Source organism: Cinclus cinclus, chromosome 6 (genome assembly GCF_963662255.1).
Source record: "Cinclus cinclus chromosome 6, bCinCin1.1, whole genome shotgun sequence".
In the NCBI taxonomy this organism is placed as follows: Eukaryota; Metazoa; Chordata; class Aves; order Passeriformes; family Cinclidae; genus Cinclus; species Cinclus cinclus.
In genome coordinates, this window is record NC_085051.1 from 3,765,815 (window position 1) to 3,781,687 (window position 15,873).

Consider the following 15,873-nt stretch of genomic DNA (forward strand, 5'->3'; position numbering starts at 1 on the left):
TCCTCACTCTGGACATGTGCTGATGGTTCTAAATGCCATTGCACTGCCCCTGCAGTGGCCAGAGCTGAGGACAGTGCTCTGCTGCTGGTACCTGAGGGAGCCTTTTGTGCAATCAGAAAGCAAAGTGACAATGCCATCATCCCCTGGTGCATCTTTCTACTTGCTTTGCACACAAGGCAACACCACAGAATCCCAGTCCTGGCACGACTTTTAAATCACACTCAATTGGGAACGTTTGCTTAGCCTTATTAAGAGTTTTATTAGCTCTAAAAATAGGTTCTTAAATATTTTCCAAGGTTGACTAAAATATGAAAAACAATTATATAATCAGTGTTTAAAATAAACCACAGTTTGTTACAGCTGAGACCCATTCAGTGGAATACCATTTATCAAGAGTCATAGCATATAGAAAATTGTACAGCTATAGCCTCTGCAAATCCACAGACAGCATTTCTCTGCTTACTTTCAAACTGAGCAGCTCCTGAACCTAATTTTCTGATGTCCATCAGAATTCTTACCAACAAGAACACTGCAAGAGTGGAATGCAGTCTTTGGGTAGAAGGCTGCAAGGTTTTTAATGAAAATAAAGAGCTGGTGCATATATTGGTGTATACCCCTTTTGCATATATAATTTCTTATTGTTAAATGAAAATTTGTATAAATAATCTTACATAAATAATAATCTCAGAAGTTTTAAAAAGTTCACACCATCAGTCGGACCTCACTCAGCATTCTCTGGTCTCTCACCGCTTAAACTGCAATTATTCTGGAACACGAGAATCCCTAATGTCTCTTATTGCAAGAGCAGACCATATATTTTGGGCAAGAGTTAAGCTGCAGAGTTAGATTTGGCAGTGAAGTGAAATGCATGTTACAGCTGATGGCTGCTTTTTTTGTTTTGTTTTGTTTTATTGGAATAAGAGAAAAGATTAAGCTGTAGTGCAGGTAGGGCTTGAGTCATGCTTTTATCATTGCATCTCCTGGCCTGATATGAACTATGTCATTAAAAACGGTAGGTCGAGCTGATTCTGTTTATCTACTCTGTTTATCTACAACCAAGCTCAGCCAAAGATCACCTAGCCTAGTGAAAAAACGTAGTTGAAGGCTGCGTGCATACAGGCACTGCTAACTGCCTTCCACGACTGTCCAAAGAATAGAGACACTCAGAGGTTTCTCAGTATCGCCTTTCAACAAAGCACTCTTATCTACGAGTAAGGAAGAGCACTAAGCAGAGCAGAGTTAATACATGTTAACCTATATCTTGATTTACTTGGTCCTTTAGAAAAAGAGCAAAAAGGAGGTGATTTATCACCTCTTTTCGTTGCCAAAAGGAACTGCAATGCCGTCCAAAGGCTGCCGGCGCCCTGGGAGATCCCAGTGTCATCCTCTTTCCCTCCGTAGTGCTTAAGTGACCAGCAGCTTTGGTGTCGCGACTTTTTGCCTGTGAAGCAGCCGGGTGCTCGGCCAGCAGAGCCCAGTCTAACCCAGTACCAGCCACCATCTGACTCTGCAATGCCGAGAAGCTCGGGAGACGCTGGTCCCGGCTCGGGAGCGCGTCCTGGCCCTTTGCTCGTGGAGAGCTTACCCGGAATAGCCTCGCACTACAGCGAGGAATGAGATCGTGGGCAGCCGGAGGGTTAATAGGCCCGGCAAGAGAAGCTTCGGGGGGACGCACGCGGCGGGATTTAAGAAGCGGACAATCCCAGACGTGAAGGAAACACAAACGCGCCGTGGGTTTTCTCTTCCTTTAGATAAAAGCACCGGCGAGCCAGCCGAAGAGCTGCCCGCGGACGACTAGTCAGAACAAGTTGCAACTCCAGAGCTCAAATTAAAATGTTTCCTCCGTGTGACTGCCTCCTGCGCCGGGAGTTTCCTCGCCTGCCCCACGGCCGCCCGCAGTCCCCCCGGCGTCCGCGCTCCGCCCGGGGCTGGCAGCGGCGAGGCGGGCGGGCGCTACACGAGGGACTCGCAGACGGGCAGCGAGTCCGAGTCCTGGCTGTGCATGGAGCTCAGCCCCGTGTCCGAGTCCTCGTCGTTGTCGGCGCGGTCCTTGCGCAGCCAGCCGCCCGCCGGCCGCCCCCCGCCCGCCGCCCCGCGCGGCTCCGCCGCCGCCTCGGCCACGTCCAGGGTGCCCAGCGTCTCCAGCAGCCGCTGCAGCTCCCGCTCCTTGTCCTCCCACGCCCGCTGCGTGCAGTCCAGGTCGCTCTTGACGGCCTCCAGGTCCGTGCTCAGCTTGAGGCCGATGTAGAGGCTGGTGCTCAGCTGGGTTTTGACCCGCTCGTGCTCCAGGTGCAGCTCGCCCTCGCCGCCGCCGCCGCCGCTCAGCTCCGTGGTGTCGCAGTCCGTGTCGGCCTGCCCGGGCCCCGCCGCCAGCTCCAGCTCCTCCCGCCGCCGCTTCATCCAGCGCTCGTTGAGCTCCTCCTGGATCTCGGCGGCCAGGTGCTCCAGCAGCTCCTCCTGCTGCGCCCGCTGCTCCTGCAGCTGCAGCACCTCCTCGCACTTCCTGGCGTAGTCCTCCTCGGGCTGGCCCGGCTCCCGGCCCGGCTCCCGGCCCGGCTCGGGCTCGCCCGTGCCCACCAGGTAGGTGTCCTGCACGTAGTTGACGCCGTGCCGCTTCACGCGGTCCAGGTGGATCTTCGCCTCGTACCTGTCGATCTCGCGGTCCAGCTCGCGGAGCCGCTGGATCTGCTGCCGGATAGTGTGGTCCTGCGAGAGCACCAGGTGCACCAGCGTCTCCATCCTCTCCGCCGACGAGGCCTCCCGGGCCAGCGGCTGCTGCCGCCTCTTGTTGATCTTGGCCAGTTTGCGGAAGGCTTTCCGCACCACCCGGCGCTGCCGCTCCTGCGTGAGCGCCAGGCTGGCTCGGGCCGCCCCCAGGCCGCGGCCGGGGCGCTCCTTGCTCAGCACCACCCGCGCCTCGGCGCTGCGCGGCCCCGCGTTGGGCAGCGAAGCCTCGCTGCGCACCAGCACGAAGCGCACGTTCTCCTGCTCGTCCCCCCACGCCACCCAGAGCCGCAGGATCTTCGTCTTGTTGGGCAGGATCCTCTCGAAGCCGCGCCACTTCTCCACGATGCAGTAGGAGTGCGGCGGCCCCGACAGCATCCCTCCGGCGGGCTCGGGCGGCGCCGGGCGCTGCCGCCGGTGGTGGCTGTCCTCCAGCAGCACCCGCACCACGTCCGAGCAGGTGGTCCGCCGCGACAGCCCGGAGATCAGCTTCTCCTCCTGGCAGATCCACACCGAGATCTTCCGCTCCTCGGGCTCCATCGGGGGCGGCTGCGGGCGGGCGGCCGGGGCCGCGGGCTCAGCGCTGGCCGGGCAGGCGCTCCATGCGGAGGGAGCGCTCGGCGCTGCCCGCCCGCCCGGCTTCAGCTCGGCCGGGATGCTTTGCCGTCCCCTCCCCGCCCGCGGCACCCCGCCCGGCCGCTCCACCCCTTCCTGCCCGGTGCGCCGGGAGCCCCGCGGATCGCGGCCCGCAGCCCGCGCACGGATCCGCCGGTGCCCGCTCTTCGGGGCTGCTCGCTGTCTCCTCCGTGTCCTCCTTCTCCGTGCCGCGATCCAGCGAGCGAGCGGCGTCGGGGATCTTCCAAAGTGCCGAGGGACGGGAGCGAATCCTGGAGCTTCAAAGGGAAAGCCGGGACTAGTGAGGAATTTCCAGTTTTAGTAAATCATCCGCCTGTAATTAGGAAATTCATGTTTGTGAAGCGCTTCGCGGATGAAATATGCAAAGGACGGGAATGTCTAAGTGTTATTAAAATACTAGCTGCGCCAGATTTTAATGGGAGCTTGCTGTGCGCTTTGATGGGGACGGGATCGGTCCCGGTCTCGGACTGCGGATTAAAATGAGAAGATGTGAAAAATAGTAATAAAACGCAGGGTTGTGGCACTGGTTTTCACTGCATCACAGAGTTCACGGACCTAGGCTTATCGAAGTGGTTTTAAAAGTGCTATAACGGGCAAAGAAAGAAAACTCTCTCAAACCTGTACCTTCCAAGGGAGTTTTAGAGCCAATAAAATCACTGTGCCATGTAAAGAGGGCTTTTGCCTGGATAAGGTTTGTGTTACAGCCAGTGGATGAGGACGGACTCATGGCACTGCAGCCTAACTCCTGCCATTCTGCTGTTGGGAACAGCGGAGCTGGGGCGTACCAAACAGCGAGGGAACAATTACGTAGCCTAATGTCCTCTTTTCCCCTAAAATAACAGGCTCGGTGTGGGCAGTGCCTGTACGAGCTTCTTCTGCATTTCCGTGGAAGAGCCAGTCCCTGCTCTGGCTGCGTAATTCAGCTAATTACGGTGGTGGATTGTGACGTGCAACCTCCTGTCCCGCAAGGAAGTGGGCTGAGGGACCAGGACCACCGACTGCCAGCATTCCTGCAGCTGAGGATCACAGGGATCACGCTCCTGCTCCCCTTTCCTGTATTGCTGCAGGTCAAGGGATTCCAAACCGAGCTGGCCACCGCATGTTGCAATAAGGGCACGTGAGATAGGGGTGATGGGAACTGGCTGGATTTTGCTTCCTGACCACAGCCTTTAACCTCACGTTAAAGCTGCATATTCCTGTCCCACGGCAAAGCCTGGCACTGCCAGCTCCAAGGGCAAGGTGTTTTGCTCTCAGGATGTGTCAGAAGTGCTGGACTGCTGTGCTTAGTGCAGAGGAAGGCGTTTGCTGGTGGCAGGTTATTCCCAAGGTGGACAGGTTTTGTGTTCAGTGGATTGGTTATGCCTAAAATCATCACCCACTCAGGGTCAGAGGAGCGGTGGCAGTCCTGGAAGAGAACAAAATTACCTTAACAAAGGGGGTGGTAAGGACTCTGGGGCACCCCTGGCAGCTCACACTGCCCCAGAATAACACGGTGTTGGACATGAAGGAGACATGGAACAGGGCACTGTGATTCCGCTTTGACTCTGAGAGGTTCAAGATTTAAAAAAACAAAAAACAAAAACAAAAAAAAAAAAAAACCAAAACAAAACAAAACAAAAAAAAAAACAAAAAAAAACCAACCAAACAAACAAAAAAAAACCTGTAGGAGAAAAAGCCTTGTTGCTGGTAGAAAGTTGGGAAAACACACCATTCCTTGTCTTCTGAAAAATCAGGTACAGCAAAGGGATTAATGAGGCAGTGAGAAACTGTCCTACTCCTTTACTGGCGGTTCCTTGCCTTTTCCATTTAGTTTTGATCTTGTTTTACATGTGTTTCCTATGAGAATGTCTGTACCTATTTTTTTTTTTTTTTTTGGCAGAGAACAGTACAGGAAGAGCAGGTTGTGATGTCAAGAGGCACTTTATGCTCCCCACAGGTAAAGCTGCTCCAACTTGTCTGACTGCCTGTATCTATCCGGTATCCAAGCCTGGCTTTGTGCAATGGAATTGGAAGATGATCGTTCTGTCTTTCCTTGACCACATCTCTGTGTATGGAAAGCTGGCTCTGCCTCCCCAGTGAAGCCCCCAAGGCAGCATTGCCAGAGAAAGGATGAAGATGTTGGCAGTTTGGTTGGAAGCAGTAAGAGTGAAATTAAGATTAGGAAGGCAAACACTTGATTTTGGTAGGCCATATCTATTAGATGTGTGTGTATACGATCCCTGGTTAAAAAGATGGCATTCAAAATTCACATTGCTTCATCTCAAGTTTAACCCTCAAGAGTTTGGGTTTAGTCTGTCTGCAAACTCAGGAAACTGCTGGCAAAGCTTCAAAAGTTTGAAGGGCTGAATCCTGAAAGGCAACTGGATGCAGGCAAATTTTTGCCTTTCCTCCCAGGATCTTAAAGCATCCTGCAGAGGAAGGTGGTGCTCTTATCTCATCTAAAGATAAGAATGCTCTGGCCTGAAGGTATCTGAGGGTTGTACAGCAAGGCAGTGGCAGTGTCACAAGTCAAATCAGGTTCCTTCACTCTGGCACCATTAGTCACTGAACTCCATCCTCACCTCCTCTCCTTCTTTTAATTATTCCATGAGAAAGGGAGATGAGGAGCAAGGCATTAGTTCAGCAGCTACAGACGGTGATAGGAGCAAAGTGCAAGCTCAGCAGACACCATGCAGCCCTGCTGAGGCAATGGGAGGCAGTGGCACACGGGCTCCTTCCAACACCTCCTCACTGGTGGAGACAAAGCTCCTCCAGCCAACTGTGCCTGAAAACCACAGCCCTCATCAGTGTCCCTGGGATATCAGATTGAGGGAAGGACAGCTGCTCCTCTCTCTGCTCCCTTCCCCACAGAGCAGTGGTGCAGGAGGTCTTCTACAACATCTGCAACAAGCGTATCACATAACTGAAATGTAAAGTGTAGGAACTGTGGTCTGCTGTAATGCAGAGGCTGTTTCTGTACTGCCTTATCAATGCACACTTCGCTCTTTCTTTGAAGCCCAAACTTCCTTGGCAGAATGCTATCCAGAACTTACTTCATGGCCAGTACTTTTTGGTTTATTTTATAAATTGCAAAAATTCAAAGTTGATGATTGTCTGAAGAGCTGCCTAAGTCCCAAAAGGAGATTTATGGGATCGGTATTTCAGGCTGTATCAAAAAGTTCAAGTCCAGGTATAGAGTGGTTTATTTTTATCTGCTACAGGAGAACTACAAGGCCAAGTGATGAGAAATCAGATATATTTTAGCATTTTACATGAAGTTCTTTCTATTCTTTCCTTTTCATTTAAGTGTGCAAATAAATTAGCAAGTCTTTTGTAATAAGAACAGCATTCCTATTACAGGGTTGGACATCAAGGTGTCTGTTTTGTTGTTTTTTTTTTTTAATTTGAGCTGAACTTATCAGAATGAAATTGCAGCCCTGATATTTTTAATAAATAAAATTATGCAAGATATTTTTTTAATTATTTGAAACGAAACCAAATAAATACAAATGTATTTTCTGCTTCCATTATTCATATAGCAGGAACAAAGAGGAAGTCTTAGAACACTCTATTTGAGACACAGAATTAATTTCTTTCTAATGCATTTAAATGGGGAAAGTGTAAGGATTCACATTCAGGGTATTTTTCTTTTTTTTTTCCATGGTGGAGTTGCTTTTACTTTTTAGATCACTCTCAGGACAATTTACTTATTTTTCCTGAGGTTACAGTTCAAAAGAATACAGCCTAGGTGGATGGGCAGAGGCAGGCTGGAACTGGTAATCTTTTGAGCCATCGCTGTCTGGAGAAGCTTCTCTTTGTTGTGATGCTGAAAAGCAACGCTGCTTTCCCAGCTCCTCTTCCTATGATCCTGTTGAGCTTTTGGAGGTTTAGCTCTCCATCCCTTTTATTTATTGCTTTCTAACATTTTGCCCCAACAAACATGGGTGAAGTCCTGGGACAGAATCTGACTGGGAGTGTTACAAACTTCTGCAGTGGCTGCTGACGTGTATGGGTTGATGAGCAGGGGAAGGGGCTGCTTGAACTTACAGGTCACTCTCCTATGGGTGCTTTTCTCTCTTGTACCCAGTTTTTCCTGATGGTATAAAGCTGGATAACCAAATCATGCTGTGAATAACCAAATCATCCCTCGTCAGCATGCACAGAATGAAATACTTGAAAAACTACCCCTGTATTGGCAGCAGGATGCAGACTCCAGTCAAAACAGTTTGTAGTCTTAGGCTTAGTCTGGGAAGAAAATTGTTCAGTTTGTACCTGAGCAGCTTTAGACAGGAGAGTGCTTTTTACTTCCAGATGTTCTGCTGAAGACAGTGAAGGAACTGGCACTTTTGTTAAAGATGACTTGTAAGAAGTGTAATGAGCTGCTGAAGAGTTCTGTGAGCAGTAAGTGTGACCTCTTGACCCAATTCCTTCAGATCCTAGTAGCTGATGGGCGCTGCCTGCTTCTGAACGCCACCGTGCAACCAGTACAGGTGACATATCTGGAAATCTGGAGTCATTCCTTGCCTCGCATGGCTTGTGATCCCTCCATCCTTACGAGGTCCCCTTGGGAAGAGTCTGGTGTGGCCTGTTTGCATAATGGCAGCCGATACTGGGTGATATTGCTTTGGTTTCTTCATCCAACTTCTCTTTTCATGTGCACACACCCAGAGTACAAGCAGGTATGTCAGAAAGGAACTATCTCCAGTGAAATCAGTGGGGGCTGCTTGGGTAAATCTTTCTGCAGTGCTTCCAAAGGGCAGGTACATCTATAGACTGCCATTAAAGAAAATTGTTGAGGCATATATTTATATTAAACTGCAGCCTGGCAGTCTTGATATGCTAGATGTGATGTAAATGCATGGGAGGAGACTACCCCTGCCTTGAAGGCTCAGCCAATGTCATGCAGCAGGGTGGGGGCACAGCAGAGATCAGTGCTAAGGATGCAGATTTCCAGCTTCTCATCTTTGAACAGAATCCTTGGCAATTTGGGTTTGATTCTTTGTCATATATACTCTCAGGACAGAAAAGAATCCTTCTCCCTTCGCACCTTCTGCTTCAGATTTTCTTTTGATATAAATGAAGAGGACAGAAAGAGTTGAACAGAGCAGAAAACTTTTCTCCTTCTCATAAGCATAATACACAAAGCTTTGATCCCCAGTAAGGCAGCAGAGCTGCACCAGTAAGCTTTGGGGAAAATATGAGACAGATCTGACTCAAATGATGGCTATAACCTTCCTTTTCCAAAAAGTATCAAGTGTATATGAAAAGGATTTACACTATTACTCTGATAGATTTGTCTTGGTTTGAATTGGCCTTGGCTGCAGTCATCATGGAATGGTGGAAGGCAGCAAGGAGACTGTGCAGCAAGCTCAAAATCTTGGACTTCAGGGGAGTAGAATTTGGCCTCTTCAGGGATCTTCTTGGTAAAGACCCATGGGGTAAAGCCCTGAAGTCAAGATGGGCCTAAAAAGGCTGGTTAATATTTAAGGATTTCCTCCTCAAAGCTCAGGTGCAGTTCATCCCAACAAATTAAGTCAGACTTGGATGAGCAAGGAGCTTCTGGACAAGCTCAAATGCCAGAAGGAATCCTCCAGAGGGCGGAAACAAGGACAGGTTGTCGTGTGAGGAATGCAGAGACACTGTCCAAGTATCCAGGGATCAGGTCAGGAAAGCCAAAGCCCTGAGAGAATTAGAGATGGCCAGGGTCACCGAGGACAACAAGAGAACTTCTGTAGGTACACTGGTAAATAAGAGGAAGACTGAGGAAACGCTGGTCATCTCCATAAGGAAAAGGACACCTGGTTACTCAGGACTTGGAGAAGGCTGAGGTACCAAATGACCCTTTGGCCTTGATTTTCACCATCAAGGACTCCAGCCACAACCCTGAGCTGCAGAAGGCAAGGGGACTGGGACAATGGAGAACCTCACACTGCAGGAGATCAGGTCCAAGACCACCAGAGAAGCCTGGAGGTGGACAAGTCTTGATGAGATGCAGGCACGGGTCCCAAGGGAACTGGCAGATGAAGTTGCTCATCTGCTGTCCCTCGGGTTTGAGAGGCCATGGCTAGTCCAGTGAAGTGGGAACTGATGGAAAACAGGGAAGTACAACCCCCATGCTTTGCCACTAAGGGCAAATCGTGCCAGAAGAGTGACTGACATAATCTCCCTGGGCTTGTGCAAAGGCTGTCCCACACAGCACCCTTCTGGCCTTCCCCAGGGGTCAGGATTGGGACAGGTATCATTTTACATCCTCCTTGCCATGGGTAGGGACTGACTGCACTCTCAGCAGGTTTGCCCACAACACCAAGCTGTGTGGTGGAGCCAACGTGCTGGAGGGAAGGGATTACATCCAAAGGGACCTTGACAGCTGGAGGGACGGGCTCAGGCAAACCTCATGAAGTTCAAATTTACATTAAATTGTTCTCTAATCCCTTGAGAGGATGTCCAATTGTCTCACTTCTTGAGTGCTTCTTTCTTTAGTTCTCACCATGAGGCTCAAAAGACATGAACTAGGTCACTGAGATTTATCATGAAGGCTTTTAACTACTCCAAATACTTTTGTGGATTCTCCCCACTCCAACTTGTGAATATCCTTTGGAATACACCTTGTCTTCTGAGTAAGGAAACTGTGCTCTCAGTAGCACAGAGGATACAGAGTTTCCCATATAAATACTCAGATGAAGGCTTTTTCAGGTCACTGTTATGTCTGTGGAAGGGACCAGACCTTTCTGGCCTTAATGGGGGTGATGGTTAGTTATTAGTGGCACCATATATTAGTGGCTAGCTTTTTTTTTACTTCTGCCTTCACTCAGAATCAGGATTGAAGCATGAGAGATAGAGTTTTTGTGTTCAGACTCAGGTGTTTATTAATTCTTATCTAAAGTAGAGTGAGTTCTACAGCACTCCAGTTAACAAGCTAAAAGCAACAAAATGGAGCTGTATCTTGCTTGTTATAAGGTCTTTTAAAGCCTAACTGTCCAATTAAAAGCTAACATCTCTATTATTTACACTTTTGACCCAATGACCAAACACCTGTGACCCGCACTGTGGGATTTTCTGTCCAACCAAAAACTACAACCACTACCAAGAAGAAGAAGGAACAAGAAGGAAGAAGAGTCAACTCCCAATAACCTCCATCTTGTCCCATCCTTATTGCTATATTCTAAAACCCCAAATTCCAAACCCTTCACCACGTGATATCACACACTTCTACACAAACTACACATCAGTGATCCCAACTCAGTCACTCAAATCTGAAAGCCTTCTCCAAGGCCTCAGGTCAAAAGCAGTGTTCTCCTGGGGGTCAGTGCCAGGAAGCACAGAAAGTTCTAAACAGAAAGTTCAAAACAGTTAGTGGAAAGCTCTCCTGTTTTTTTTTTTTTGTTTTGTTTTGGTTTTTTTTTGTTTTGTTTTGTTTATTTTGTTTGTTTGTTTGGGTTTTTTGTTTTGTTTTTTTGTTTTTCATTTTTTTTCTGTGGAGGCTGCGTAGAGGAGCTGGGATCAATAACAAAGCTCTTTACTTTTGGCTTTAGGCTTTGCTGGGAGCTGGCCCTGGAGTGCTGAGGGCTGGAACCATCAGCTGGGCATGAACAAACATCTGGCAGTGTGAGTAATGGGGTTGCTCAACATCACTGCCACAAAGGACGAGATCATCCTTGGTATTAGGTGCTGGCAGATGTGTCCAGTTCACGTGTGCTCACAGGCAGGCTCTGTGCACTGCATCTTGTGAGGCAATTCCTGCAGCTACAAAGAAAGGGCTGGGGTTTAATTATGTATTATTTGAGCAGAACAGTCAGTGACGTGTGTTCCTATCTGTGGCTATGAAATGTGTATGCTCATCCTATCACCCCACAAACACAAACACCTGGGAATCCATCAGAATCAAAACCCCGTGTGCTAGTGGGGCCCTATCTCTGTATCATGTGGGGATGTCTCCTGTTTACAGCAGTGGTATCCTTTTCTCCAGAGGAATATGTCACAGGGATCTCTCTGAAAGCTCAGAAACCACCCTGAACTGAGTTGTGGTATAAGCAGAATGTATTATTGCAGTATGATATTTTGGCAGACTGGAAAGAGGACAGATGAATTCTCAGTGTTTGAATGAATGGAAATTTCAGCACTGCCAGTATTACCACAAAATTGTTTGATATAACAATTGACCAGGCAATCTTTTTTACCTGTTCTGCTTTTCTGATCAGTAGTTGATTTTCAGCTTTTGTAGCACAGAGCTGTACTCAGATAAGGTTTAAATAAGCAGCTATGAATCCATAGGTAAGAGGTGTAATTTACTTTTCAGTTATAATGAAATCCTTACTGAATTAAGACTATGTGGTTATTACTCCAGCCTCATTCTCTCCAGTTGTGGTCTTCTAACTCTTGGCAGAAAACATTCCCAAAGCTTTTCTTCTGAACTTTTATATTATTTCTTCAAGGCATTTGTCTTTTTGACCCATTTCTAAACACTTTTATTTTGTATTCTTGTTAGATCATCATACTACCCTTGAATCAAGCCTTTATGAGGAGTTCAAATGAGTAAATAAAATGTATTGGTGAATAAATAAGTATGCTTTTAAAATTATTGCAACAAAACATAATTCAAAAGGACTTAAAGAGAGGATGAACTGAATATAGACAGTGGATATTCACTGACCCCATTCTGACACTGACAGTGGCAGCAGGATTAGGTCCAGAGGCCAGAAGTCTCTTTAGAAAGCAAGAAGATTTCTATGATGCCTTTCTTTGCCTTGAGCAAATAAGTCCTGAATGACAGAAAATAAAATGAGGAGCAGCCCAAGCTGGTGAAAAAACATGAGTGGTAATATGTGATGTGAGAAAGGAGCCTGAGTTAAAGTCATATGGGAAAATCCCTGGAGTTGGGTGCATGCAGCAGGGAAAATGTGTTCTTCTTTGAAGCATGGCTTTCCTGAGAGCCTCAAGAAGATCTCAGGAAATTAAGGATTTCCTTCAGGATGGCCCAGCACAGGTTTGAGCAAGAACATTGTCGGAGACACCTGAATTGTTCAGAACTTGTTGCATTGCTCTTTATAAGAAAAAAATTGCTTTATCCTTTTCCTTCAGCTTAATAAGACAGTGTGAACCCTAGCTAAGGCACAAGTATGAAATTGCCATGGAAGTGATGGGGAAATGGCATCAAATGCAGTGCAAGGGAAACAAGAGAAATTCAGGGGATGTCAAGAAAATCAGTCTGCTCTGACACTTTCTAGAGCTTTGTTTGAAAGAAAGTGACAACAACATTGATAGGAACAAGAATTGACACAGCGCTGTAGAATATAGTGAATGATCTTGGCAGAAATGGGGACCAGGAGCGTTCTCAGTGGCAAAGCCTCACAAAAGCATGCAGGTGTGACATGCAGCAAGTGAAGAGGCTGGTGGTTGCTGTGCCTGCCATTCTGTGTCATGCTGGGCTCTTTGCACAAGGGTCTTTTCAGCTGAGCTAAGAATTGACAACAGTATTACCAGTGAGGTTGTGTCCACCTCACTCACTTGTCACTGGGGAAAGAATGATGATGCTCCGTGCACCACCAGCTCCTTGAGCTGCAGAGCTCTCTGCAGTCTTAATTCCCTTGCTACTGACAGGAGCCTGCAGCCTCAGCCTTTCCTTTACAAACAATTCCCAGGGAGCCCCGTGGGGTTTCTGAGAAGGGTGTAGGTTCTGCTGGCAGCTGATTGCCCTGGATGCCTTGCATGCATTTCTCCTCAGTGCTTACAAAACCAGCTGTCAAGAGCTAGCTCTTCAGTGGGAAAAATAGCACCAGAAGGCCACATTTATGGTGCTTCCTGGCCATTAATGACTGAAGAGCAATAATTTTTTAATGATTTAATATGTGCCATCTGCAAAGGCTGCTGTTGTAATGGCCCATATATATTTTACATCCAGTGTGGACTTATGTGTCACTAATGAGTGCATAAAACAATAAATAAAGTTAATTTGGGGGTGTTTTATATGCAGGAAACAAATGAGTCTGTTACTTCTGCTAGGAATATTCATCATAAATCAGATTTTTAGCAGCTTAAAGTCAATTAACTTCTTAAAGCTGTGATGTCTTAGGTCACCCTAAGCTTTGGTTCAAGCATCTTTTTGAAGCTTCACTGCCTGCAGTTTTTTGTTGAACTCATAGCAACTTTTGAATCCCATTAACTTTGTTTTAGCAAGGGAAACTTAATTTCATTTATCATGAGAAAAATCCATTTTCGCTCCAAAACTTGGTCAGCCAGTTGTTTTTGAGTAAGAATCAGTGCATAAATGGAGACTAAAAAATTCTTGACCTCAAAACTTAAATCCCTCATTGTTATGACAAGTCCTCTCTTCTTTTCAGCCTTTCATTCTTCTGTTTCATTTCTCTCCTCCTTGTACCAACATCAGTCATTGGTTTTGGCAGTGTTTCTTAACCTTTATGCAGGAAAAGTTAAGTGATTTTTCTCCATCTTAGGATTTTAGCGCTCTTGACAGCTCGAGGGCTGTTTTTCTGTTTTTCCTAAGGAACTTGTCAGTGTTCAGTGTTTTGCTCAGAGGCACAGCCTCAGGCTTGTCAAGTTGTTCATGGCTTTAGAGCTCTGTGCTTTGGGTGCCCAGTCTCAGAACATGCTGTGCATGACCCAGCTCCACTAAAAGTCTCCTTCTAGGGACTGGGCTAGATGCTATACAAAAACAACAAAGCAAATCAATCAATTAAAAAAAGAAAAAAAGAGGGAAAACAACTGAACTGAAGTCTTCACTGTGGGGTTTGAGTTTTTTGAAAAGAAAAGTTGGATAAAAAGAGAGAAGCCACACATATTTGGCAGAAACTCTGATGTTAGTAGCATAGAAGAAATGTCAGGAGTGAAAAATAGACCTTATTGAAAATCCCAGGAGAATTAACATTCTTAATAAGTGAAGACTTGATCCTGGGCTGCTGCCACAGGTTTCAAGGAAAGCTGGAGGTGCTCAGAGCTATATGGCACAATCTTCCCAATCTTCATAGCCTAGGATAGGTTCCAGTCTCATCTTTGCCTTATTAGAATGCTTGCTTACTCATCCTGCAGCCCCAGCCAGTGACATGGAGCCTTTTGGCTGCAAGGAGATGAAATCCCAGATCAGCATGTTTGACAGTGAGGGTTTAGCAGAACTAAATCCTGGGAAGTGGAGCAGCTGCTTGGTAGAAATATCTGGATATCCACCATCTTTAATTAGAGTGGATTTGGATGAAAACTTTTAATCAAGGGTTGAAATGAAATCCGAGTGCAGGATTTGCTCAGTTCTTAAACTTTCTGTAAGATTTCGTTTTCTATATTTGCTAATAGGGCTAATTATGGTTTCCAAAAGAGGGGCTGGAGGCCTCCAGGTAAGCAGAGCTCTGGAAAGGTCAGGGCCAGGACCCTGTGTAGGCTGTGTAGGCACAAAATTGACTTGAATTCTCCCTAGCATTATTTGGCTCCCACCTCTTTTCTCCATTTTCAATCAGTACAGTAGACAGTTTATTTGAAGGGAGATAATTTTACAAAGTGCTGAGTTCAGCGTCCCAGAGCCTCTGGCATTCAGCAGGAGACTTGCATACTTTTAACTATCTCCTGTGTTCCTATATTAAAGGAAATGTTTTCAAAGTGATTTGAGCAAGTTACCTGTGTGAAACCTGCTAACAAATAATAGGATATACGTGTGTAACAGTTACTTCACTTTCAAAGTTTGCCCTTAGGAGAAGAAAAGATTTCTCATGGCTACAAATACTTTTCTTTTCTTAAAAAAAAAAATTAAGAAAGAGAGGAAAAGAAAGGCTCTTGTATGTGATCTTTCATCGCTGTCTCTCTTCTGCTGGCTTTAATCATGCAAGCCTCCCACCGAGGTCAAGGGGAGTTCTGGCTGATTTACAGGCTCCAGGAACTGGGAAGCTGATGCAGATTTAGTGACTGTTTCCACAGGACCAAAGGTAACAGTGGAAGCAAGAAGCAAATCTCAAACCCAGGAGCCTCCTCAATCATTTCCTCTTCACTAGGGTTTCACTCCTTGAGGCAGAAGATCCTCACAGGTTTGAAGGGTGAATTCTTTGAGAGATCCTGGCCACGACTGAAGCATTATCCTGTCAAAGAGCAGATGCTGCAATCATGTTTGGGCTGGTGAATGCTCCCATTTCCTGGTGGCTTGGAGAACGATGAAGAGATTCAGGCAGCTGTAGCTCTGAGCTAAGACTTTGTTGATCCTCAGCGCTGAGCAGGATCTCATTTATTCTGTACAGTGCAAACCTGCAGAACTGTGGCCAGTCTTAGAGCACTGTGACTCTGAGTCCCCTTTAATTTCCTTAAGCTGGTGGGATCCTCTCCAGGGATACAGCAGCAGGGAGCAGGAGTGGGACACAGAGCAGTTTGTTGTGCAGCCTTGTCCTTCTGCTCTCAGGAACTCCCTCTGCTGCTCTTACCTGCCTGTGATCAGCACTGTGCTCTGCTCTGCACTGTCGTTTAACTATTTTTGCATGAGTTGTTTGATCTTTCCAGTCAGTTTTGCCCAAGTGTATTTGTAGTGACAAAATGTGGGAGTGTAAC

General features: G+C 47.0%; 1 protein-coding gene across 1 annotated transcript; it reads right to left on the minus strand.

Annotated features, from left to right (window-relative positions):
* Positions 1 to 1,953: 1,953 nt before the first annotated feature.
* Positions 1,954 to 3,264, minus strand: RASSF10 (Ras association domain family member 10). Its single transcript, XM_062495506.1, has one exon. It carries the CDS (start codon positions 3,262 to 3,264, stop codon positions 1,954 to 1,956), a length of 1,311 nt encoding a protein of 436 aa, XP_062351490.1.
* Between the last annotated feature and the right edge of the window lie 12,609 nt (positions 3,265 to 15,873).